Source organism: Pleurodeles waltl, chromosome 5 (assembly GCF_031143425.1).
Source record: "Pleurodeles waltl isolate 20211129_DDA chromosome 5, aPleWal1.hap1.20221129, whole genome shotgun sequence".
NCBI lineage: Eukaryota > Metazoa > Chordata > Amphibia > Caudata > Salamandridae > Pleurodeles > Pleurodeles waltl.
In genome coordinates this window covers 1,333,987,243-1,334,012,284 of record NC_090444.1, presented here as the reverse complement: position 1 = coordinate 1,334,012,284, position 25,042 = coordinate 1,333,987,243, and the positions used below count along the sequence as shown (strand labels likewise).

Sequence of the window (25,042 nt, the reverse complement as noted above, 5' to 3'; positions counted from 1 at the left end):
AACGAAACTGGAGGGTGCCCCTTTGCAAAGAACATGGAGGAGCCCCCTCTCCAGACTCACTCAGGGCAGGTGCTGTGCTGAAGGGGGCCCCTGGAGGGCGGCTGCGTGTGCTTTTAGAGTTCAAAAACTTTTTGGGGGGTTTTGCCAGTGTTTGTTACAATGTTGAGGGCCTGGTAGCTCCCACAACAATAAAATGTTACAAAAGCCATGTCAAAATAGACACGGATTGATGAAACTAAAAGACTTATAAAAATATGTCAGATCAGTTGGCTTTGTCAGTGTTTGTTTATTTTCATGCTTCCCATATTCGTGTTGAAAATGGCTACACTGATTTTCCATTAGAAATATTTTTGGGAAATACTAGCATGCATCAACACATTTGACTAAATGACACTTCAGTTGCATCTAATCAGAGAGCATTCTGGGAGCATTAGCCTCATAGCCTAAACTTTTCAGACATGTGTACACACATTTTTTTTTTTTTGTACTGGAACCAACGTCAGTAGTGAAGTGTGACCTTAAAACATTTATTTACAGCACTCACCCTAATAATGAAGGCTTTCAAATAATGAACCATAAATACAAGTTCGAACAGCATTATCTTTTGGAAACACATTACCTCAACTGCAGAGTTCCACTCTCTGTAAAAAAAAAAGCAGCCAAAGGGTTTGTGTTGCAGGGGGTGGGGCCTACTTGTCCCAAGGACAAAGTAAACATAAAAACTTGTTGCCCTTGACCCCAGACAAGATGTCCCGGGCGTCGGGCGATAGGAATTCCACATCCCTGGTACCTCACTTGCATGGGTAGGCATGGGTAGGCGACAGGAAATTCAACATGGACACATCGCATTTTTAAATTGAAATCTGACGTGTGTTTTTGGAAAGTGCCTAGCTGTGGATTTTGGCCTCTAGCTCAGCTGGCACCTAGGGAGACATACCAAACCTGTGCATGTTTGAAAACTAGACACCTGGGGGAATCCAGGAGGGGGTGACTTGTGGGGCTCTCACCAGGTTCTGTCACCCAGAATCCTTTGCAAACCTCAAGATTTGGCAAAAGACAAAACTTTTCCTCACATTTCGGTGATGGAAAGTTCTGGAATCTGATAGGAGCCACAAATTTCCTTCCACCCAGCATTCTTCCAAGTCTCCCGATAAAAACAGCACCTCACTTGTGTGGGTAGGCCTAGTGCCCATGACAGGAATAGGTCACACAACGGTCAATGTTGGTCCTTACATGAGGGCAACTGTTGACCCTGGGGTGATCCATTCCTGATGCAGGCACTAGGTACAGGCATTCAAGTGGGGTAGCGTTTTTATCAGGACAGGTGGGTAAACACTGGGTGGTAGAAATTTTGTGGATCTCAGCATATTCCTGTAGTTTCACCTTTGCAGGGTATTCTGGGTAAGAGAACATTGGGGAATACACACAAGTCACACCTCCGGCTGTCTAGTTTCCAGAAATGTCTGGGTTTGGTAGGTTTCCCTATATGGCCACCGAGCTCAGAAACAAAAACGCAGGTGCCTGCCCTACAAAACCAGGTTGTTTTGTGATAGATAATTTTTATGTCTCCACAATACGATTTGGCGTTGGAAATTGGGGAACTCCCAAGAGAGCACTCTCTCTCTGTGCTTGCCGCCGCATGCACTTGCTCTCTGGGTTGGGCTAACCCGCTATTGTCCCACTGCACAGACTGTGCTTGCGAAGGGACAGCAGGACTGTTCTCATCACCTCCCTCATAATCAATGGAAGAGGAGTTATTGAATGGGACTCCTCCGACTGAAAGATCACTCCCAGAGTCTGCACCATTGTCCTATCCCTCAGATGCTGTGTCGGTATCTGCTGTCTCAGTCTCTGATCCTAAGTCAGAGCTGTCCTCTATAACCCAAGTGACGGCTTGAGCAGCAGTCATCCAAGGAGATGCCATCTCTGCTACTGGCTAAACTGTTGCTCTAAAACACTAGCCTACGTAGACAGTCACAAAATTACTGGTGGGTGTGTGTGTGTGATACGTGCAACAGTAGAGGTCACCTTACATTTGCTTCTTCCCTCAATCAGCATGTTCTTTCAAGACACACTATTACTTCACCGTGTCACATACCAATCGTCACAGTCTTTAGCGCCTCTAGGGCCCAGTCTAACAATCATTATTGGTGCTCCCACTCCCATGACCTCGCCCTCGGATTCCCTCACTACCACCCAGCAAAAGTGCCCTTCATCTCGCCATAGCCCCCCGCACATACATTTCATTTGTATTATAGAGCAGGTAATGGTTGACTTTACTAATCTACTCAGCTATTTACATAAAATACAGATTTGATTTTTGCAGTAGGCATATAAACCTTCTGCGCTACTTTATGGCATCAAAACTGCCACTAGACAAAAGTCAGATCCTTTTGTAGCAGAAACATAATCACAAGGCTTACTTGACTTTTTTATTGCTGCCTAAAAGCTACAGTTGAAACGCATCAGTTGAAGTATGTGCATTGCTTTGAAGACGCAAGCTGCAACTGCAAGAGAACTGGTGGCGAATACATATATATATATATATATATATATATATATATATATATATATATATATATATATATATAGAGAGAGAGAGAGATCGAGATCGATCACTTTTACATGTGTGTGTGGTTTTCCTGGGGGGGCGATCGCAGTCCCCAGGGAAACCACACACGCATTGACAAAAGTGATCGCTATATCTATATCTATATCTATATCTATATCTATATATATATATATATATATATATGTATATACATATTTCTATATATAGATATTTCTATCTATATCGATATATCTATCTATCGATATAGGTAGATATATCTACATAGATATGTCTATTTAGATCTATATATATAGATCTATATATTTTAATAGCTGTATGGTTTCCTTGGGGGCCATAGTGCTCACGGTTGACCCCCTGTCAATTTATTTTTTCTTTTATTATACACCCCTGGGAGCACGATCGGGCGCGGTCACGCCCCACCCCCAGGGGTAAACCTGTATTTAAAAAAAAAAATGCCCCTTGGGGGATATGAGGAGGGGGGGGAGGGAGATTGGTGGTGGCCTGTTTTCCGAGTGGGATGACCCCCCCAGTGAAATCCCTGGTGTCTAGTGGGGTTTCCTCGCAGCGGGCAGGTGGGTGGGAGGGAGACACAGAAGATCTTACGTGTCTCCCGGGGCTTTTTTAACCCCCTCCCTGGTGTTGGCCACTGGTCGTGACCCGCACCAGGGAGGTAGTGCTGGCACTTAAGCAGTTAATAATTCAGAACACTTTAGCAGGCGTCTCTTTCTCCTGTCCCTACCTTTCGCACACAAACTTATATGTCACTCTTTCTCTTTGAGCAACAGGTGCAGTTGCTCAAGGACAATCCGGCATCAAGTACATATTGAAAACAAATTACTGCTTCTTTTTGAATTTTTTTAACACGACACAAGGGCATCATTTCCTCTACCTCTATACCACAGTACTCTATACCACTGCTCTCTACATCACTTTACTCTACCCCACTGCACGCTAAGCCACCCTACTTTACACCACTGCACTCTACAACACTCTACGCCACTGAACTCTATGTCACTCCACTCTGCTCCACTGCACTCTATGCCACTGGACTACTATACTGTACACTACTTTATGCCAATGCACTCTATGCAGCTCTAATCTACTGTGCACCACTGCACTCTACGCCACTTTACTCTGCACCTCTGTACTCTACACCACTGTACTCTATGCCAATGCACTCTACTTTACTATGCACCACTGCATTCTTGGCCACTAGACTCCACACCACTCCAGTCTAGGCCACTCCTCTCTATGCCCCTCCACTCTACCCTGCCCAACTCCACTCTACCTTGCAGCACTTCACTTTACGCCACTTCACTCCACTGTGAAATAATCTACTCTACACCACTGCACTCTATGCTACTCTACTCTATGCTGTGCCACTCTACACCACTCCACTCTATGCCACTGTGCCCTAAGTCAGTCTACTCTAAACCACTGCACTCTACCCAAAGTACTCTTCACCACTTTACTCAAAACTGATGCACTTCACACCATTGCACTCTATGCCAACTGCTCTGCACCACTTCACTCTACGCAACTATACTCTATTTGAAATACTTTACGCTACTGCACTCTATGCCATTGAACACTATGCCCCTCTACATCATTGCACTCTATGTCACTGCACTCCATACCACTCTATTCTACTCTGCACGCACCACTTTACTGTAAGTCACTGCTCTCTACAGCTCTCCACTCTGCAACACTCTATGCCACTGCAGTCTAAAGCACTGTACTCTACGCGAATGCACTCTACACCACTGCACTCTAAGACACTCTACTTTGCAAGACTGCACTCTTCAACACTTAACTCTATGCTACTCTGCAGCACTGCACTCTGTTCCCCACCACTCATCTTAACTCCAATACACTCTACGCCAATGTAATCTACTCTGCACCACTGCCCTCTTTGTGGCTCTATGCCACTGCACTCTACTCTACACCTCTCCACACTATCCTGCACCACTCCACCTTACCCTGTACCACTTCACTGTATTCTGAAACAATCTACTCTACTCTGCACCACTCCAATCCACTGCAATCTACGCTGCACCACTCCACTCTATACCACTACTCTACACCACTGCACTCAACACCAATGCACTCTACACTACTTTACTCAAAACCAATGTATTCTAAGCCACTGCACTCTATGCCAAGCTAATCTGCACCACTGTACTTTACGCTACTACACTCTAGGCCACTCTATTCCACTTTATGACTCTCTACTCCATTAAACTCTACTCCATTCTATTACACTACTCCACTCTAAGATGCTCTAAGCAACTTCCTCTATGTCACTCCATGCCACTTTACTCCACTCTATTCTACAACATACTACTCCACTCTATGCCACTCCAGTACTTCACTCTATGCCATTCCACACTACTCTTCTCCATGCCACTCCACTCTACCTCAGTGTACATCACTCTATGCCACTCCATTCTACTACACTACTCTATGCCTCTCCACTCTATGACAATCTTCTTCTCATTACACCGCTCTACGCAATAAACTCTACGCCATTCCGCTCTATACCATAAACACTCTATGCCACTCTACTCTACACCACTCAACTCTATAACACTCCACTTCACTCTGCACAGATCCACTCTACTCCCTCCACGACAATCAACAGCACTATGCGATTTTACTCTATGCCACTCCATGACACTCCACTCCATGTTACTTAACTCTACACCACTCTATGCCTCTCTACAGTACTCCGTAACACCCCACTGTACTCCATGACACTGTATGATACTCCAGGCCACTCTCCTTTAAGCCACTTTTAACCATGCTGAACAGCTGCCAAGCTGGTTTACAACATAGCTAAATCATATTTGCAAAGCCAACAGCTCTTGCATTGGCAAGACCTCTTGGCTTTGCCAATGCTTGTTATTTCACTGGTAGGCCCCTTATAGTTAAAGCCGCTCAGTCATGTCACTTCTTACTTCTCTCACATAGCCACGGACCTTTCAATAATCCATGCAATTTCGAAAAAAAAAAAATTCAGGCCAAGAAATTTGTTCTTTGACCTGTAACTGTCATTATCCTTTTTACACGTTTTTCAACTGCGCACTACAAAAGGAGGTACACTCTGACCAGCTTTACCCGGATGTTGCTGAGACGCGCTTGTGACAGCCCGTGCCTCATTAACTATATCGCGACTACGAAATTCTGCAGAAGAAAAAAACTTAACTGAGGTGCTATCAAGTATAGCATCCAATCTGGCAGTCACTGTTTCAGTTTGGGAAACGTTTCCGTATTTCCCCCATGGCTTCCCTCTATAATAGCAGGAGTAGGGGCCATGGGTTGCCTCCTGTGGAATAGTAAAATGTCTCCAATTGTATTCTGAAGTTGCAATTAGAATTATAATTAGAACATTCCTTTTTTGTCGTTTCACACAAAGATCAATTTCAATGCACTGAGAAGGCGCCTTGAGTGTAAAGCTATCACAGTGGTTAAATTTTTCGGAGTGACATGCACTGCTACACTTATGATTCTGAAAGCTGCTGTGCCTCTCAAAAAGAGTACGTATGTCTTTTTTTTAATCCATCAAGCTACAACAGACAACCACAGTCGTATACGTTTTCCATAGAACATTTAAAGAATGCTACTGACTGAAAGACATTATGATGCCCAGTATGAAGCTGCAAGCCAGGCTGTACTGACCGATTTTTGAACAACTTGGCTTTCTCAGCCTTGTTAGAAAAGTATACTTCGGTTAATCTGGTTGCAAAGTACACGAAAGCTGAGATCACTCAATAATCTGAACACGGCGAATGAGTTCAGAAGCTGCCATCCCTCAGAGGGCAGATGGTGGATTGCACGCTTAATGATCAAACTTTAAGAGCTCTGCAGACCACAAAGAGCATATATCAACACTTCAAAAACGAGGGGATTCTTCCAGCGCTTTTAACATTTATTCTGCAGTTCTTAAAGCAGAATAGGATTTCTCGCTGACACGCTCCTGAAGCAAATGGAAATAAGAGCAGAGGCAGAGACCAAGAAAGTATTTCCAATGAAAAGAGTTGCAGAATAATTGCTCTCCGGCCACGGGCCAAAGCCTGGGGCTACTCAGTGACTCGTAATAAGAGACAACTGTGCAGGAAGAACTCAAGGGTTTACTTCCTACTATATTTTAGCCCACGCCATTTAAGGAGTTTAAATATTGATCCAATTACTTCACCATCAAGGTTTAAGAATAAATGACCTACAAAAACGACACTTTTCAATGAAACGTATATTTTTCAGTTTATTCGTCTGATATTTTAGAAGATTAACAAGTTATCATCTTATCTGCCAAATTAATTGAATGCTAATGCTAAACAAATGTAATGGAAAGGTAGTGACCTAGCTTGTATTGTCAAATAAGTTACTTATCTTTGGTAATTCTCTTTCTAGGGGATACTCTAACTGCAGATTCCTCACCTTTAGAATATTCCCCAGTTTCCAGGATGGATCTGGAAGTTTTCATAGCAGTGCTCCAGTATACCAATAGGTGGTGCCGCCATGTGCTCACATTCAGCCCCGGAAGTGACAGAGTGGAGACGCTTAAGAGCACCACCCCACTGTGGTAACGTTTGTTTCTAATTTGACTCTTTGTGTGCCCTTGGACGTGGAACGCATAAAAACAATCGGAGGTATCAGTGTAAAGATCAATAAAATGGGGCCTTTTTAGAAGACAAACGGAAACAACTCCACAGGGCGAGGAGGTGGGTGGGAAGTGAAGAATCTGTGGTTAGTTCGAGTATTCATCAGAAAGAGCATTATCAAAGGTAGGTAGCATATTCTTCTGAAAGATATGTCTTATCGCAGATTCCTCACCTTTAGAAAAGATACCAAAGCAGTAACACCCACATGTGGAGGGTCTGTAGAGTGGGCTCAAACCAAAAAGTCCTGCAGGATCAAAAAGGCGACACCCTTCCTGTCGGATTTAGCTGTCAGTAGAGCTTAGTGAACCTGTGAACAGATGTCTACATTGCGGCCTGGCAGATGTTGAGAACAGGCACTTTGCGCGCCAACACAGGGTAGCAGACTTGACCCTAGAGGAATGAGATGTCAGACATTTCAGAGACTGCTTCATGGACAAAGCGAGGCAGGCAGAGGACTATCTACCATGACAGAGTCATTTTCTGTACCGCACTGCCTGAGAATCCCACAAAGAAAATGTCCCCCTCGTGATATCTGGTGTGATCAATATAAAAGCTCAGAGTCCTCTTGGGTTACAGTCAATGGAGGCTCTCCTCCTCTTTCAATTGGTGCGACAGAGAAAAGAATGTTGGCAGAGAAATGGGTTGTCCAAAACGAAATGGCCTGGCAACCTTCGACAAGAAGGCTATCCTGGATCTCAACACTAGTTTATCTAGAGAAAAAGGTAGTGTAGGGCAGCTGCACAGATAGAGTCTAGAGCAGTGGTTCCCAACCTTTTGACTTCTGTGGACCCCCACTTTATCATTAATGGAACCCAGGGACCCCCACTGAATCATCATTGGAATCCGGGGACCCCCACTGAGTAATTATTGGAAGCATGAGACCTAATTTGTCAAGATTTGTTAATATTTTTTAATTTTCTTAGCAGTTGCGGACCCCCTGAGAAGGCTTCGCGGACCCCCAGTGGTCCCTGGACCACAGGTTGGGAACCACTGGCCTAGAGCTCTCTCAAGTGCTGAAGCGAGCTGAAGTGACTGCAATAAGAAACACTTTTTTGAGGGTAAAAAGGCACAATGAGCAACTATGCATGGGTTTGAAAGGAGTACACATAATTAAAGTCAGGTTCAAACTGAGACCCCATTGTGGCATCTCAAATGGTTTGGGAGAGAACATTTTTTATCAAACCTTTAAGAGCACAGAGAGAGGGCAGCACAACAGGTGATTTAAACAAAGATGCTTGGACCGGCAAACACAAAATCGCCGACAAGGCCAACAAGTAACCTTTAAGCACGCCCACAGCAATAATTTGCTGGGCCAAGCACAAAACAAACAGCCAGTCTGGCTTGTAAAAGGTCTGTGTTTGTGGACTCTATATGAGGTCATATATTTGTCCCTGTGTTCGGTGTACATGGATTTTGTAGAAGTAGGTCTAGACAAATTAATGATATCCACAACCTCAAGTGGCAGAAGTTCAAACATATTGAACTGCCACCTCTCGATCTCCATGCAAAGAAGTGTGGACTGCAAAGGCTCAGATGCAAAACCCTGCGACAAAAGATCTGATCAGCCTAATCAGAGGTCGACTTTGCATGCCCAGAATTTCTAGGTACCACACTTTATTGCCCAGTTTAGAGCCACTGGGATGACTTGAGTCTGGCCGTACCTGATCTCTTTCAGAACACAGGCAGAAGAGGCAGTAACGAAAAGGAGTCCTGTGCTCCAGTCTAGCCTGAATGTTCCTCCTAGAGAGAGCTTTCTTGTAAACTTCAACATACAAAAGTGTTGACATTGCGATCTCAAAGCTGACAAAAAAATACAACCAAGGTTCTCAAGGGGGCTGTGCACCCTTGAGGTACAAATATAATGTCGGATTCTCTAGGCACCACTGACTGAGCTCGACTTACCTGGTGCTCGAGGATCCCACCAGGTGGTTGCCGATCAGGGAAATGCCCTGACACTCCAGCCAACTTCAAAGGCACAAGACCTCTTGGCATAGAGCTTAAGACCCTACACTGCCCTCCTTACTGCAGTACCACATGTTGGTAGGGTGGTCCATGAGAACATGTGCCAGCCTTCACTTTATGGATGGTAGGAAGACTTTGAACACCAAGCAACTGACCTTGAGTTCCAACAGACTCATGATGAGATGGGTCTCGGAGTCCATTCTGATCTCCTCTCCCAGACAACTTCCACAGCTTGGTAGGGAAGCATTTGTCACCACTGTCAAGTCTGGGTGGGGAAAGGAGAAGGATCTGCAGTTGGTCATGTTGTGGTCTAGCAGACACCACTGCAGATTTTGTGCAGTCATCATCTGAAATCTAGATGACATCCAACAGGTAGACAATGGGGACAGGGAGGATGCATGATGCCACCTGGCATAGAAGACTAATAGATGCTTTCAATAACAAAGTACAGAGGATGTACATTAGGATCATAGTCTGAAAGTCCTGGACTCATTGCAGAGGAAAGACCCTGAACAGCATCATATCCAGGATGACAGCAATAAAGGGAAGCCTCTGCAAAAGAGTCAGTAGTGACTTTGACTCATTAATCGAGAACCCCAGTGAATTTAAGAGGTGGTCACCAACTGATTCTGGTGAGTCCACCTTCAGTAGCCACCCGTAATAGGGAAACTGGTATCCCCAAACTCGAAAGGTACACAAAGACTACGATAATCACTTTTGTGAACACCTGAGGTAATGATAAGGGCCAAAGGGAGCATGAGAAAAAGAAAATGCTCATTGCCAGGGATGAACTGCAGGTAGCATCTGTGGGGCTGCAGAACAGACACATGAAAATATGCATTCAGCAGGTCCAAGGCAACCACCCGGTTGCCCAGATCCAATTCAGACAGAACTTGGACCAAAGTAAGCATTTTAAATTTATCCTTCTGGAGGAAAGCATTCAGAAGGTGACGATCTAAAACAGAATGAAGGTCTCTATCCTTCTTTTGCATACGAATTCCCATTCCCACTTCCGAGGCTGGCACTTTCTCAAAGGCCATTTTGGCTAATAGGGCTTGCACCTCTTGCAACACAATGATAAGGTGCTCCTCTGAAAGCCACTCTGATTTGGGAGAAAGTTAATGTGGGTTGGAAGGGAATGGTAGAGTATAGCCCTGTTGGACAATCTGAATGACCCATCTGTCATATGTGATAGTCTGCCACCCTGAAAGAAAATGTCTGATCCTGCCTTTCACCAGTGCTCTGCTCTGAAGACCGCAACAGCACTATCTGATGTGGGTATGCCCAATGCCAAGGCTGTGGAGTCTTGAATCCACCTCATACCTCTGTGAGAGATGCTGTGTGCTCCTAAGGGACAGATACAGTGGCTTGGAGGCCACGGAGACGGGGCAAACGTCAACTGAGAGAAGCACTGTTGCTGGTGATCTATGCAATGTCACTGCCCTGAAAGGGTGGGTGACTGCCAAAGAGGTGGTAGGGGCCCAGTGCTTATAAGCTAGCACCCTGGATCTGGAGTATCATCGAATGGGACAAGACTGCTGAGGAAACTGCTTGGAAGTAGTAGAAAGGTCCAAGCAACGGGCAAAGGCTCTGCTTTCCTAGATTCATTTGAAAGCAGAATCAGCCTTTTTAACAAACACAGCCAGCACAACTGCAGTCATTCTTGCAGGTGATGCACTCGAAGAGGGTGGCACAGATGCCGATGTCAAGGCAAGAATAAGCAAAGCAAGGGCTGCTTTCGTTCAGCTAAAGAACATATGGATCCCTAATGCTGCAAACCAAGGTCAGGCTTTTTAACACCAACATCAATTTGGTCATTCTGTTTCGAGCAGAAACTTGGAGGCAACAGTGTCCACCACCAACAAAATCCAGACCTTCATCAACAACTGTCTAAGGAAAATCCACAGAATCAGCTGTTTAAAGAGCGTCAGAAACAACGACTTATGGCAGCAGACTTTCCAACTCCCTGCTCATGAAGAAATCATGAAAATATGTGGGCCTGGATAGGTCACACCTTCCGTAAGCCTGCATCAAACACCATCGGCAAGCACTGACCTGGAGCCTTCAGGGAAAAAGGAAAATAGGAAGGCAAAGAAACACCTGGTGCCGAGGCCCTGAGGCTGACTGCAAGTGAATGGGTTATCCCTGGAGTCAGACTGAAAGAAAGGCCCAGGACAGAGGAGGCTGGAGAGTCTTTGTTGATGGCTTAAACTCCAGAAGAGGTAGTAGCCATAAATTAGTAAGTGTGCCGATACTGGAAAGCTACAGTGTCTTGGGGGCTGATGCTATGGAGGACCAGGGGTGTGGACTGAGTGGAGCATTGTCATTGAGTCCTATGCAATGTCACTGTCATGAAAGAGTGGGGATGAATGCTGTGGAGGTAGTGGGGCCTGGCAGTACTTATATGCTAGCCCTCTGGAGTATCCTTGAAAGGAATGGGACTGCTGAGGAAACTGCCTGCCAGTAGTAGAAAGGCTCAAGGAATGAGCTATGGCTCTACTTTCCCTAAAGTCTTTGAGGGCAGATGTACCCCTTTTTGCCAAAATGGTGGGACGCACCAAACAGCATATCCATTAGGGATGAGTGCACCTTCCCAGAAAAGCTAGTAGGTCTCATCTACACGTGGCAGTGGAGCACCACACTAGTTCCACCTGCACACCCCAACCAATCAGTAATGTTGAGGCCTGCTGAGATGACATATTTGACTGTGTCCTGGCTGTCCTAAATGGTTTAAGTTAAAGTGGCCCAGGACTCCTCTGGAACCGCTGGCAAGCTCTTGCTGGCTATATCACAAAGGACTGGCTTATAATAGCCCAACAAACATACCACATTGGCTGAATACAATGCCAAGCTGACAGAGAAGACGTCTGTTTTCAGTACCCCTCAATACTTTTCGACTCCCTATCTGCAGGGGGGTCATAGGATATGCATTAGGGTTAGTGTTGCTGGTAGAAACTTGCACCACTTGAACCTCAGGAGTCAGGTGCTGAGTAAGGAAATCCAGGTCATGAAATGATGGTTGCCTCAGAACACCAGACGGACCATCACACATGCACTCATTACTAAGCAGGCTGGACTACGTCAACACTGTCTACGCCACAATCTCGAAATAACTCCCACATAGATTCCAGACCATCCAGAAAGCAGCTGCACGATTCATACTCAAACTCCCATGCCGCAACCACATCATGCCACAACCACATCACACCGCACCTCAGGAAGCTTCATTGGCTCCCCAATCACAAGCGCAGCCAATTCAAACTCCCCACGCACACATACAAAGCCCTAAAAACACAGGAACAGAATACCTAAACAGCCACAAGCACTTTCACAAACTCAGACACTTATCCTCTGCCTCACTCTCACTTGCATACACTCCCTGCATTTTGACATAACATAACATATTCCACTCTACAACACTACACTCAACACCACTCTGTGCTATTCCCCTGTATGGCACTCCACTCTACAACACTTTACCAGAGTCAAGGCACGACCTCTGTCAGGGTTGGGCGGATTCAGCTCGAGATCAGACATTTGAGTAAGCAGAAGCTCAAACACCGTCGTCAGCAAGGGTGGATCTGGCCTTAGTGGAGAATGGACTGGTGGAGATCCTGGAGTCAGAATGGAAGTTTGCAATGGAGTAAGTGCAGAGCCCAAGGCAGGTTTAAGGGCAAAATACATTGCAGAGGATAGACCCACTGGTGATAACTCGACTGGGGATCCCTGGGGATCTTTGGTGCGCAAAGGTGCACCAGGGGTAGGTGGAGGAGAGCCAAAAATGCACAGCACGGCAGCCTTGAAGGTCTCATTCTGCACTCAGTGTTGCCAATGGCCCCAAAAACCTGGGGCTCAATGGAACCAGTTAAGGAATCGTCTCCGAGATCAGGGATCAGAAGGGGGATCATTGGGCACATTGACACTCTCCATACTTGTTTTTGGACAGAGGGGTGGGATAGAGACAAGTCTCGCTTCGACTTCTTGCATTTCTTCTTTGACTTACTCAATGACCTTGACCACAAAAAAGATATGTCATGGGAGCACCCTCAAGAGTGAGAATGAGTCCACACCCTCAAACTGTAGCAGGAATGGGACTTATGTGAGGTCTGAGACATCGTTCGGTGTTCATCAACGTATAGCTTAGCTTCACCATCATAGATCGCCTTCAGGTGTATGAGAGCAGATTATTCGCAGGTCTTGGAGTTGTGCCCCCAGTAGGGGCAGATTTCATGAGGGTCCACCCCTGACATCTGTTTTCGATAATCAATACAAAGTTGAACCCTGTAGTCTTCAGCGGGGACATTGCTGCCTTGCAGATTGGAAAGAATTGCTAAACAATTTGTCAACCCAAAAAGGAGGCAGAACTCCAGGTCTACGTACGAAAGCATGGAAAGAAAGAAACAGATGTAGGCATGCTGCTGTGGGGCTTATATGCAGGTCTGCTCTGTCACTTCCGAGGTGGATCAAGGTCAATGCGTAGCTACCTAGAGGCATACAGGATGACTTGAAAACCTCTGGATCCATTCTGGCCCAGGGGAATTTTGCAAAGGGTGAGGAAGTATCCATCAGAAATTATATTTTACTTGTTTTCCGAGTATATCATATGTCCAAATGCCATCTTGCACAGGCTAGGTCAATATCTGGACTATTCATGTCTATTTTTTATGACTGGGTTAGTTTCAATGTAGTACACTGGAAAGACAAATAAGCAAGTAACTGAAGACTTACTTGACGTTCAAGGTCCTGGATTCTTTTAGCATCAGCTGCCCGCTCTTTGAGACGTTTCTGTTCAGACTGGTTGCCAGCCTCCATTTTGAGTTTCTGCACCTGTGGAGATACGAGTCAATTACACAAAGCTGCAGATAATGAGTGCCTTCCACAAGACGTACCAGCTTGTTATTCTATGGGTCTTAGCTTATTCATCCAATACTCCATCTTTAATATAGGTATGCCAAATGAAAAGGTCTAGGAAGCAAAAGGTCAAACTTCACTAAAGGGTCATGCCATTAAGATAAGACACAATCAAGTAGCATGATTTATGGAGAACTCTAAAACACAGCTCCAGAAATATGAAAATACATCTTTTATGATCTTTTTAATTTCTAAGACTAATGATGATTCTCCTAAGCAGTCGGAAACTGATTGTACCCATAAGTGTGTATGTGTGTATGTGTGTGTATATTTAGAATTAGGGCTGGTATTAATATTTTTATTTATGTTAAACAAATAGCAAATTAACGGAAAAACAAAGGTTATAGTTACATTTTAGTTATGTGAAAATGTCACAAAAATCCCATTCAAAACTACAAATAAAAAACACTGGACTTCCCCAATTATAGTTTACTGAGTTAACTATAACTTGTGCCCCCGCCATGCATTACCCATGGCATGTTCAATGACATTATTGATATCACTGGTGACATCACAAATGAGATCACTGTTGACATCACTGATGACATCATCCAGTGAGTTATTAGTTTGCTGAATGCTTCAGACACAGGAAGATATTTAGTGACCTTCATCTAGAGCAAATTTTTGATTGCTTCTGTACTGTTAATGAGTATAAGCTTTTAAAACATGCTAAGCCTCATAATAGGGTTGCATGTGTGGAGGGTGTGAGCTCTCTGTGAAGAGTTGTCCACAGGTCAAAGGCTGTGTGTATTAAGGGCTTCACCATTTAACAGGGTGTGAGAGTCTGTAGGTAGTGGGCTCTCAGGTACTGGCTGTGAGAGTAGAGCTTGGTGACCCAATGGGGGTTGGGTGCATGAAGAGTGCCCTCTCTATGAAGAACTGTGCAAATGGTGTGTAGTGTGGGCATGTCCACCTAATGTGCTTGGGGTTCTTCAGGAAGTGAGCTTTCCATAAAGAGCCGTGCACATGCTGAAGGCTGTGTGTGGTAGGGGCTTTGCCACCAGGTAATGAGGATTGAATGTTTGGAGGGAGTGGGCTCTCAATAAAGAGTTTTGCACAGGGTGAAGGGTGATGTGTAGTAGGTCCTTGGGCACCTAATGGGGCTTTGGTGTCTGAAGGTAGAGGACTTTCTGTGAAAACTGGGGTACATTGTAAAGGATGTGAGTAGCAGAGGTTTGGCCACCTCCTGGGGCATGTGTGCCTAGAGGCAGCGTGCTACAGTTTAATTGAACACGTTATTTACCTTCTGTAGAAACTCTACCTAACCACAGATTGCTCATCCTAGAATATTCCCTAGGCGTCAGACTGGATCTGGAAAATCTTGAGCAATACCTCTATGTGCAGGTAGGTGGCGGTGATCGGCTCCACATCGCAGCATTGGAAGTGAAGTTGTGGTGCCCATATGAGTGCCACCCCGGTGTGCTGACATAATTCTCTTTTGTACCTATTTCTGTGCCAAAGACACAGAGACACATTTAACCTGTGTGCAGTGACTATTAGGCACTTTAGGAATATGAGCCCAGTTCGCAGAGCGGGAAGGATTGGTGAGGAGTTTGAGTTTAGATAAAGTCTCTACCAGAAAAAGCATTACCAAAGGTAAACAACTTGTTTTTCTGATAGGATTTTCTAATCGCAGACTCCTCACCTTAGAATAGATACTCAAGCAATACCTCCCCAGAGGTGGGTCTGCGGACTGTCTTGAACCAAAAAGACCTGGAGGATCAATCAGGCAAAATACTAATCTCAACAGAGCACACTGTCCAAGCAGTAGTGCTTTGTGAACATGTGGAGTGACGCCCATGAAGTGGTCTGGCAGCTCTCCGCGCAGGTACCCTGCGTGCCAACGCAGTAGTAGCAGCCTTAGCCTTGGTGGAATGCTTCCACAAACCCTCAGGAGACTGCTTCCCAGCTAGTGCATAGTAGAGTTTAATGCAGAGCACAATTCATTGAGAGGTGGTCCATTTCGGCATCCCCTTGCCTTTCTTTGCCATTGCAAACTCAATGAGGAGTTGATTGTCCATCCAGTGATCTTTAGTGGGGTCAATGTTAAAAAAAGAGGGCTCTCTCTGTCCAAACAATAAGGTTTTACCTCTTTAAAAGGATGAGGCATTTTGAAAAATGTAGGCAGCATGATGCTCTGCACAGTATGAAAAAGGGTAACCACCCTTGTTAGAAAAGAGGCATATGTACAAAGGACCAGTTTGTCTAGGTAGGAGCTGATGTATGGAGTGAGAGTGAGCTCACTGATCTCCTGGCTAATGTAATGGCCACAATGAAAAACATTTTGAGGGTCAACAGTCGCAAGGGGCAGATGTACCAGGACTCTAATGGGGCAAACATCAAGAATGTTAGGACTTGAATGAGGTCCCATTGTGGCAAACGAAGTGATTAGGAGGAAACAGACTCTGTAAACCAGTGACTTGAACAAAGATGGTTGAGCAGGCAGCTTCAGAAAAGCGATATAGCCACAAATGCAACCTCCAACAGGGTCCATGGCAAGGCCTTGCCGGGCTAATTGAAGAACAAACAATAACTTCCATCAATGAAGCAGAAAGAGGATCCTCCTGACCCGAGACGCACCAGGAGACAAATTTATTTCAATGACAGGCATATACTGTCTTGGCGGAGGGACGCCTAGCTGCCATAATTACATCACAAACCTCAGGAAGGAGATCGAACACCCTCAACTGCCTTCACTTAATCTCAGGCATGTAAGTGGAGATTTGACAGATTTGGGTGCAGGACCCTGCCCTGTTGCTGCAACAGATGGTCCTCCCTGGGGGGAAGCCAAATTGGAGTACAGAGGCTAAGAAGGTCAGTTTAGCATACTCTTTGTGCCCATTACGGAACCGCAAGAATGGCTTGGGCCCAGTTAGTCCTGATCTTCTCGAGGTCTTGGAGCAGAAGTCGTATCAGAGGAAAGCATATAGGAGACCAGAGTTCCATATTAGAGACTCCAACGCGCAGAAGAGCTGACACTGCGCGTTCTCATTGATGGCTAACATATTGCGCCAAGGTTTTCCCCACTCCTGGAAGAGACTTTGTGCCACCTTTGGGTGCAACTGCCACTTGTGATCTGCAAGACGTCGACAACTGAGCTGATCTGCCTTGTTGTTCAGAGATCCTGCCAGGTGATGCACAACCAGGAAGATATTCTGGCTGTCCAGCCAAGTCCAAAGGTGCAATACCTCTTGACACAGGGTCCACAACCCCACCTCGCCCTGTTTGTTGTACTAGCACACAGCAGTGGTTCTGTCCAAGAACACCTGAACCAGCCTTCACTCGATGGATGTAAGGAAGGTTTTCAGTGCCAAGCGGATTGCCTTCAGCTGAATAAGGTTGATGTGGAGCTGAGATTGTGTCAGAGACCAGAGCTCTCCGATCTCCACCTCTCCCAAAAGGCGTCCTCAGCCCAGGAGTGACGCATCGGTAACCAGTGTCAGCTCTGGGTAGGAAAGAGAAAAGGGTCTGCCATGTACCCAGTTGCGGTTGGGGCACCACAAGTGCAGATCATTTGCAGTCTCCTTAGAAATCTGGTGCTCAGGCCACTAAGACTTCATATCGCTCTACTAAGCCAACATTTGCCATCGGGCATGCTTCACCAGCAAATGTAAGAGGACCTCACACCCAGTAGCCTTGGAGTCAGGCACACAAAATTCAGGATTGAGGCTGAAACATAAGGATCATTGCCTGACTATCTTGGACTCTGCATCCCTGAGGGTAGGCCTGGAACTACAAATTTTCCAGAATGGCTCTGATAAAAGGTAGCCATCAGAGAAGGAGTCAGGTGGGACTTCAGCATATTGACAGAGAACTCCAGCGAATGCAGGAGGTTTGCTGCAGTCTGGAGGTGGGTGATGACTGCATAGGGCAAGCTGCCTTCAACAGCCACCAGTCGAGATAGGGGGAACTGGAATCCTGGACCTCCGAATATGAGCAGCATGCAACTGGCATCACTTTCACTGACAGAAGAAGGAGAAAAGGACCTCCATGAGCCATTCCTGGGATGGTGGCAAATGCAAACAGGTTTCCACGTGTGGAAGGGCGTACCCCTTCTGCACAATTTGGAGCATCCACTTGGAAGAGGTAATGGAAGACCTTCGCGGCAGGTGGTGCCTGAAGGTACCACCAATGGGATGGCTGTGCACGAAAGAGGATTATAGGCTGCGGCAACTGGTGAGATGAGGGACAGGACAGTACTCTGGCTCTTGAGTTCTCTTTGGGATCTGCATCCCCGTCCATGAAAGGACTGGGTAGTATGTTGCACTGGTCGGTATGGTTGGTATTGCAGACGCCCGTATGTAGCGACCATGGCGGGGGGTGAAAGGAATGTTGCTGGGACCTGGCAGTTACAGAAAACCCGGGAAAAAGGGTGGTGACACGGCTCTCCCAAAAGTGTACAAGCACTGTGTCCAATTTATCCCCAAACAGCTAAGAGCCATCGAATGGCAGGTCAATCAGGGATGATTAGACATTCCCCGAGAAACCAATGGGTCGCAACCATGTGTGGTGATGCACTGCCATCACTGACGTCATGGCTTTAGCAGGGAGTCCAGGGTATCCAGTCCACACTTGATGGGGACTTTCGCTGCATCTGGCCCATTCACTACAGCTTGGTTGAGGATGGCTCTGCCCTCCTCGAGAATCATGGGAGGCAGCAGTGGGGTCCACCAACTGTAAGGCCAGGCTGCTGGAAGAGAAAATGCGCTTTCCAAAGGTATCTGGACTCTTGCATTCCTTGTCCGGAGGAGTGGAAGAGAAGCTATTTGGGTTTACCTTAGTCGTAGAGGCTTGTAAAACTAGGTTCTCACTGGAAGGCTGTTGTGCAAGGAAGGCTGGGATGGTACAGTTGGCATTGGGCAACAATACAGTACACAGGGTCTCCGACACAAGGTTTGGTAGATGCACCAATGAGCAAGTCAGTGAGGGCTTGATTGAAGGAGAGGAAAGGCTCAGCCAAAACAAATCCTGGGTGAAGCACCTATCAAGACATTGGTACTGACCTTCACTGCAGGCAGCTGAAGGTCAAAGACCCCCGCTGTCCTGTGCATCATGGTGGCATACAATGAGTCTTCCTCTGAAACTGGGCAGAGAAAGCATGCCAAACCCTGGAGAAGTGTCCAAACTATTAGAATCAACCAGCTCCTCATAAGTTTTCTTCTGGTTCAGGGTCCTCTTACAGGGGACTAAACCCCTCCTTCTTATCTCCCCCTTCAGGAGGGAAGGGACGATCCAGGAGCAGAGTCAAGTGAGTGGCACTGTCTGGACAGTACTGACAGTGACATCAAACTGCACAAGGGTGGTGCTGGCTCGAAGATGGGGTTAATAATGGGCTTGCCATCAAGTGACGTTGGGAGGAAAGGAGCCGGGGTGGAAGAAAGCACCCATGGCAGCGTCAAGCTGGATCCAGGGGCAGATCCAGAGGGTCCTGCTTGAGTCCAGGGTGGTCCTGTCATCTGTAACGCAGCTGGGGCACCTTGCGTCTCTCTGAGGCCCAAGGGGGCGCCAGAGGGAGTTTGGGCCCAAAGATGGCGTGCATGGCATCGTAGAATTCTTTTAGTTGGGTGGCAGTCACTCTAGCTACTGGGAAAACCAAATAACACTTCAACTTCTACTTCTTGGACTTACCGCACTTGTGGGAAGAGGTCTTAGAGTACAAATACTATCATCCATGAGAAAGGCCCCAAGATCTACCCCGGAAAAATGGTGTTGAGCCTTCTTTCGTCACACTACCAATAGCTTCACTGCCCATTTGTGAATCGCCTTGGAGTGCATTGATTTACACTTGACGAAGGCCTTGGTGTCATGGACCAAACCCTGGCACCCGAGAAGTGGGGATCAGACAGAGCCATTTGTCTGTGATATTCTCTGCAAGGTTTAAACCCTGTAGCTTTTGCAGTGGACATGTCCCTACTACACTGTGAGCAATAGGTTTTTCAGGGGACATATCTCTAGCACACAGAGAAATAGCTCCAAAATAGTTTACAAAAAGGTTAAAAAGATGGTGAAAAAATGACAGAGGTAGCCCTCTGCACTGTTGACAAGGAAAGAAAGGAACTGATGTCAGCGCACCGGGGTGGTGCTTATATGGGCACCGTGATTTAACTTCCCAACGCTGATGATGCTGACATCGAGCCAATCGATGTCACCTACCGGCAAGCAGAGGTTATGTTCAAAGTTTTCTGGACTCAGTTTGACACCTGAAAAAATATTCTAAGGTGGGGAATCTGTGGTTATAAGTCGCTACCAGATTTTTTTTTTATAAGCACATATGTTTACATAATTTATGCATCACATGATTCTGTGCCATCTGGTATTCATTTACATATGTCAAAGGGTGTACTGGTTTATAGAGTAAATTGAACAGCAGTATCTAGATGGTGCCATCAGTGATGTCATCAATGATGGAACAATAAACATATCATGAGTGATGTAATATATGAGGTCATAACCAGTGCATGGCTGGGGAGGGCAAGTTATAGTTAGCTCAGTAAGCTTTAACCAGTGTATTTCAGGTTTATTTTGGCTTACAATTCTCGTCTAACTATAACGTTATTTTAACCTTGTTTTTTTTTTCAGTGACTTGCTTTTTTTTAACGCAAAGCATGAACTTACTACCATATCTATGGCAACACTGGTCTGTGGTACCCAGGCATTGCACCCAACCTACCCAGGGGCCGCAAACCCTCCATGCACAGGCAGCTAATGACAGGACTCATCACAATATAAAGGGATGTCATTTTAAATATTGCAGGTCTACTGGATGTGTCAAGAGGGTCACCGCATCAGCATATGGATGAATATGGATTTGACTCTGGTTAGGATTTATCCCCTCATATTGCTACATTTGTTTGTGAAAAATGGATATGCTATGCTGAATCGAACATCATTTTAACTAGCTGCTTAAAACAAATTTGCTTAGAAGAAGCGCGCTTGCATTACATCTCACTTTCTATACTGCCTTGTCCCTTACTCTTGTTACATAATGGGTAAGGCTGATCAAAGGAAGAGTAAATTTTCCTTCAACCAGTTCAAATCTGTTAGACATTGCTCAGCTGAACTGCCTGTGGATGGCAGGTCAAACTCAGGAGTCCGAGGAGGCACTAAATACCTGCTCCTAGATGTGAATGCAGGACTGGCATCCATTGATGTAAAGCTAGACACTGTGTCAATGTGTCAACACAGCATTAGTGAGCACTTAGAGAGGCATAATGTACATTGAGATGGAGTGGAGCATCAAGTATCGGGGCTAGAGGAAGAGAATGTGGAACAATTGGCCCGGGTGCAGGCCACTGAGAGGAAATTGTTGGCGAATGTGGCCAAGAATGAAGATCTGGAGGCATGCTACAGTAGCAACAATTTTACAGTTGTGCTGAGCTGAACATACAAACATAGAGCTTTTAGTTGAAAATATGCTGATGGAACTGTTTGGCTGTGAAAACTTCACTACTAAGTTTATGAATTAATGTGTTTATCCATCCCTGGGTCTGAGACCAGTCCGTGGTACACCTCCGCACCCAATCATTGCTCGATTGCACAGCTATCATGAAAATGGCCCGCTGTACTATCAGGGTGAGAATATTGCCATGGTCCCCGATTCCACACACATTGTGGTGCAGGAGGCAATTTAGTGACACCAACACACTGCTGCAAAATAAGAGACTTAAATACACTGTGTTATATCCTGCAAAACTCTGTGTTGAAATTTGAGTTAAAATGAAACATTTTACAGACTTCAAGACTGCCCTGGCATTTGCCTGGGACTAGAGGCTGCTACATCCGAGAGGGCCTTTGGGTCTGGACCCATCACCTTGGGTCATGACTTGGGTGGCCTAAAAGTGATACTGAATATTATTGTCTCAACCTTTGTAACGAATCTTCGGATGAGACACAGCTGATGTGATGTAAATCCTTTGTTAACACATATAATTTTGGTTGGGATATATATGTTACAGAAAGTAATGATGTGATTTTTTTCCTCCGTACCCACATGTGTAATGTACTTAGTTGATTAGTGGTATGTGTTTTGCTGGAAAGGATACATTTACTGACAAATTGAGTGTTCAGTGTGAATGAATCACTGGCTATTTCTTGCCAAGTGCAGGGAGAGGCAAGGATGGGATTTTGATTTTTCTTGTTGTTTGAGTTACATGTTAATTGCATAGCTCACTATCCTACTGTTGTGGGTACACCTTCTTATTCAGATGATGGAGCTCACATCCCACTGATGTGTATACACCTTCTTATTCAGATGATGGCTTGTCTGTTATAGCCATGTAGTCTCTAAAAACTGATGACCTGGAATACTTGTGATTTTAAATAATCCTGAGAAACAATGGTTGGTTTAAGGCATACCTCAACAAGAATTAGGTGTCTATAGCACTGTCTATCCTAACTGTGTGACAATAACCAGGGGAAATTTGCTATGTAGTAGGGGCATTGCTATCTTGGATCCTACAGCTCCTACTCACATGGAGTTACTATATTTGTAGGAAGCTGGCTCTGTATATACTATACCAATATGAGGTATGGTATATACAGAGTCCAGGAGTTCCCCAAAGGCTAAAGTAGATAACACTAATGCTCTCTTTTGTGGTAGTATGGTTGAGCAGTTAGGCTTATCAGAGGGTAGTGCAAAGCATTTCTTGTACAAAAACAGTCAATAAATGAGGCACACACTCAATGACTAATTCCAAGCCAATTCTTTGTATAAAGCAAAAATACAGTGTGTTGCTTTATTACTAGAACCAAAGTATCTCATTTGCAGGTTAGTACAGTTGACAGTATGTATGAAGCATATCTATCAAACTTACTTTGTTGGGAATTTTCAGGTAAAACAGTTTACAAGTAAGTAACACTTTTCAATTTCAAAAGTAGACAGTGACATTTTTCATAGGAGTCAATAAAGTCCTAGGGTGAGAAAAGTGTTAGGATAGAAAGCAGGTAAGTACACAACTTACAACTCCAGTCTTCAGAGGTTAGAATGTCCACTGGTCAGAGTTCAAGTTGACCCCACAAGCACGCCACCAGCTAAATGGGGCCAGCTGGGTGCAGAGGTCAAAGTTGGTGTTGGGTTCGCAATGGAATCCTAGGAGGACTGGGGGGACTTAGTTGAAAAGAGCTTGCAGAAAAGTACTTGTGGTTTCAAGACACAGGACACAGGCCAGAAGGGGTCTACGGGCCAACAACAAACACACACCCTCAACGGCACAGGGGAGGCTGGGTGCAGGCTGCAAACACAGCTTAGGGCACCCAGTGCTTTTCTATGCGGAAACCCCAGGGGCCACAAAGAGGCTGCAGGCTGGGTCCATGGGGTCGGTTCTGGGAAACCAAAGGCTGGACAGGAAGGAGGGGTGCCCGTTGGGCGTTGCTGGACCATTGGTCAGATTCCCAAAGACCAGGGGCCTGCGGGTGCACAGGAACCTATAGGAGTTGGAAATCTTTATCGGATCTGGTCGCGATCAGGGAGAGCATCTGGATTTAGGGGCGTTACAGGGGCCAATGGCTACTGTCCCCTGAGGGTGACTATACCCTTTGGTGTCCTCTCCCTTTGGGGAGGAGGATACAGAACCCTATTGGTCCCTACCCTCCAAAGCAAGATGGGGAATTCTGCAAGGAGGGGTTCACTTCAGCTCTGGACACCTTAGGGGTGGTCCTTGCTGCAGCGGGAACTCCTCCATGTTTTACCGAATTTTCCTGCTGGACCTGCCGCCTAAAAGTGGGGCCTGGTCTGGGGGGCGAGCAACTCCACTAGCTGGAATGAGATGGGGCACTGGAACAGGAGGCCTGAGCCTATGAGGCTCTCTGGCAAGCGTTACAGTTCCTGCAGGGGAGAGGTCTGAAGCACCTCCACCCAGAGCAGGCTTTGTTGCTGACCCCAGAGAGCAGAAAGGCTCTCACCCCATGGGGTTAGAAGCATGTTAGTGGCAGGTTGGCATAGACTGGTCAATCCTGCACTAAAGGGTTGGGTAAAATACAGGGGGCATCTCCAATATGCCCGCTTTGTGCATTTTACAATAAATCCAACACTGGGTATCAGTCTAGGTTTATTGTGCTGAGAAGTTTGACATCAAACTTCCCAGACTTCGGTGAAGCAATCATGGAGGTGTGGAGTTCATAATGACAGACTCCCAGCCCTAATACTCAGTATGGCCACACTGCACTTACAATGTCTAAGAAAATGGACTTAAGACACTGTAGGGGCATATTGCTCATGCAGCTATGCCCTCACCTGTGGTATACTGCACCCTGCCTTAGGGCTGTAAGGCCTGCTAGAGGGTTGACTTACCTATGCCACAGGCAGTGGTTTGTTGGCATGGCACCCTGTGCGGGATGCCATGTTGACTTTACCTTTTTTCTCCCCACCAACACACACAAGCTGCAAGGGCTGTGTGCAGTGTGCATGTGTTTGGGGAGGGGTCCCTTAGGGTGGCACAATACATGCTGTAGCCCTTAGGGATCCTCACTGGTTACAGAGCCCTGGGTACCACTGGTACCTTTTACAAGGGACTTAGCGATGCACCAGGGGTGTGCCAACTGTGGAAACAATGGTACATTTTTGGGAAAGAACACTGGTGCTGGGGCTTGGTTAGCAGGATCCCAGCACACAGTAAAGTTCAGATTTCAGGTAAAACGTGGGGGGCACTGTAAACAAGGGGCTAGTTTCCTATAAATGAGTTTGCAAAAGAACAAGTTACTTACCTTTGGTGACGCTTTTTCTGGTGGATACACTAGCTACCTGTGGATTCCTCACTTCATGAGTTCTTCCAATGCGCCAGCATTCAACAGAAATTTTCCTTCCCAGCTCTCTACGTCGACGAGGACGTCACAATTGCCGGGCTCCCACGCGACTCCATCTGATGTCATCGTGGCAATAAGAGGTCCTCGTCGGCGTGCTGACATCAGTTTTCACCATTTTTTACGTGCCTTTGAGGCA

General features: G+C 45.9%; 1 protein-coding gene across 1 annotated transcript in view; it reads right to left on the bottom strand.

Moving 5' to 3' along the window:
- Positions 1–25,042, bottom strand: part of CEP162 (centrosomal protein 162) — a 697,428-nt gene that overhangs the window by 172,931 nt on the left and 499,455 nt on the right. The window contains exon 21 of the mRNA XM_069235591.1: positions 13,924–14,022. Within this exon, the coding sequence (XP_069091692.1) occupies positions 13,924–14,022 (99 nt within the window). The remainder of the gene's footprint in view (positions 1–13,923; positions 14,023–25,042) is intronic.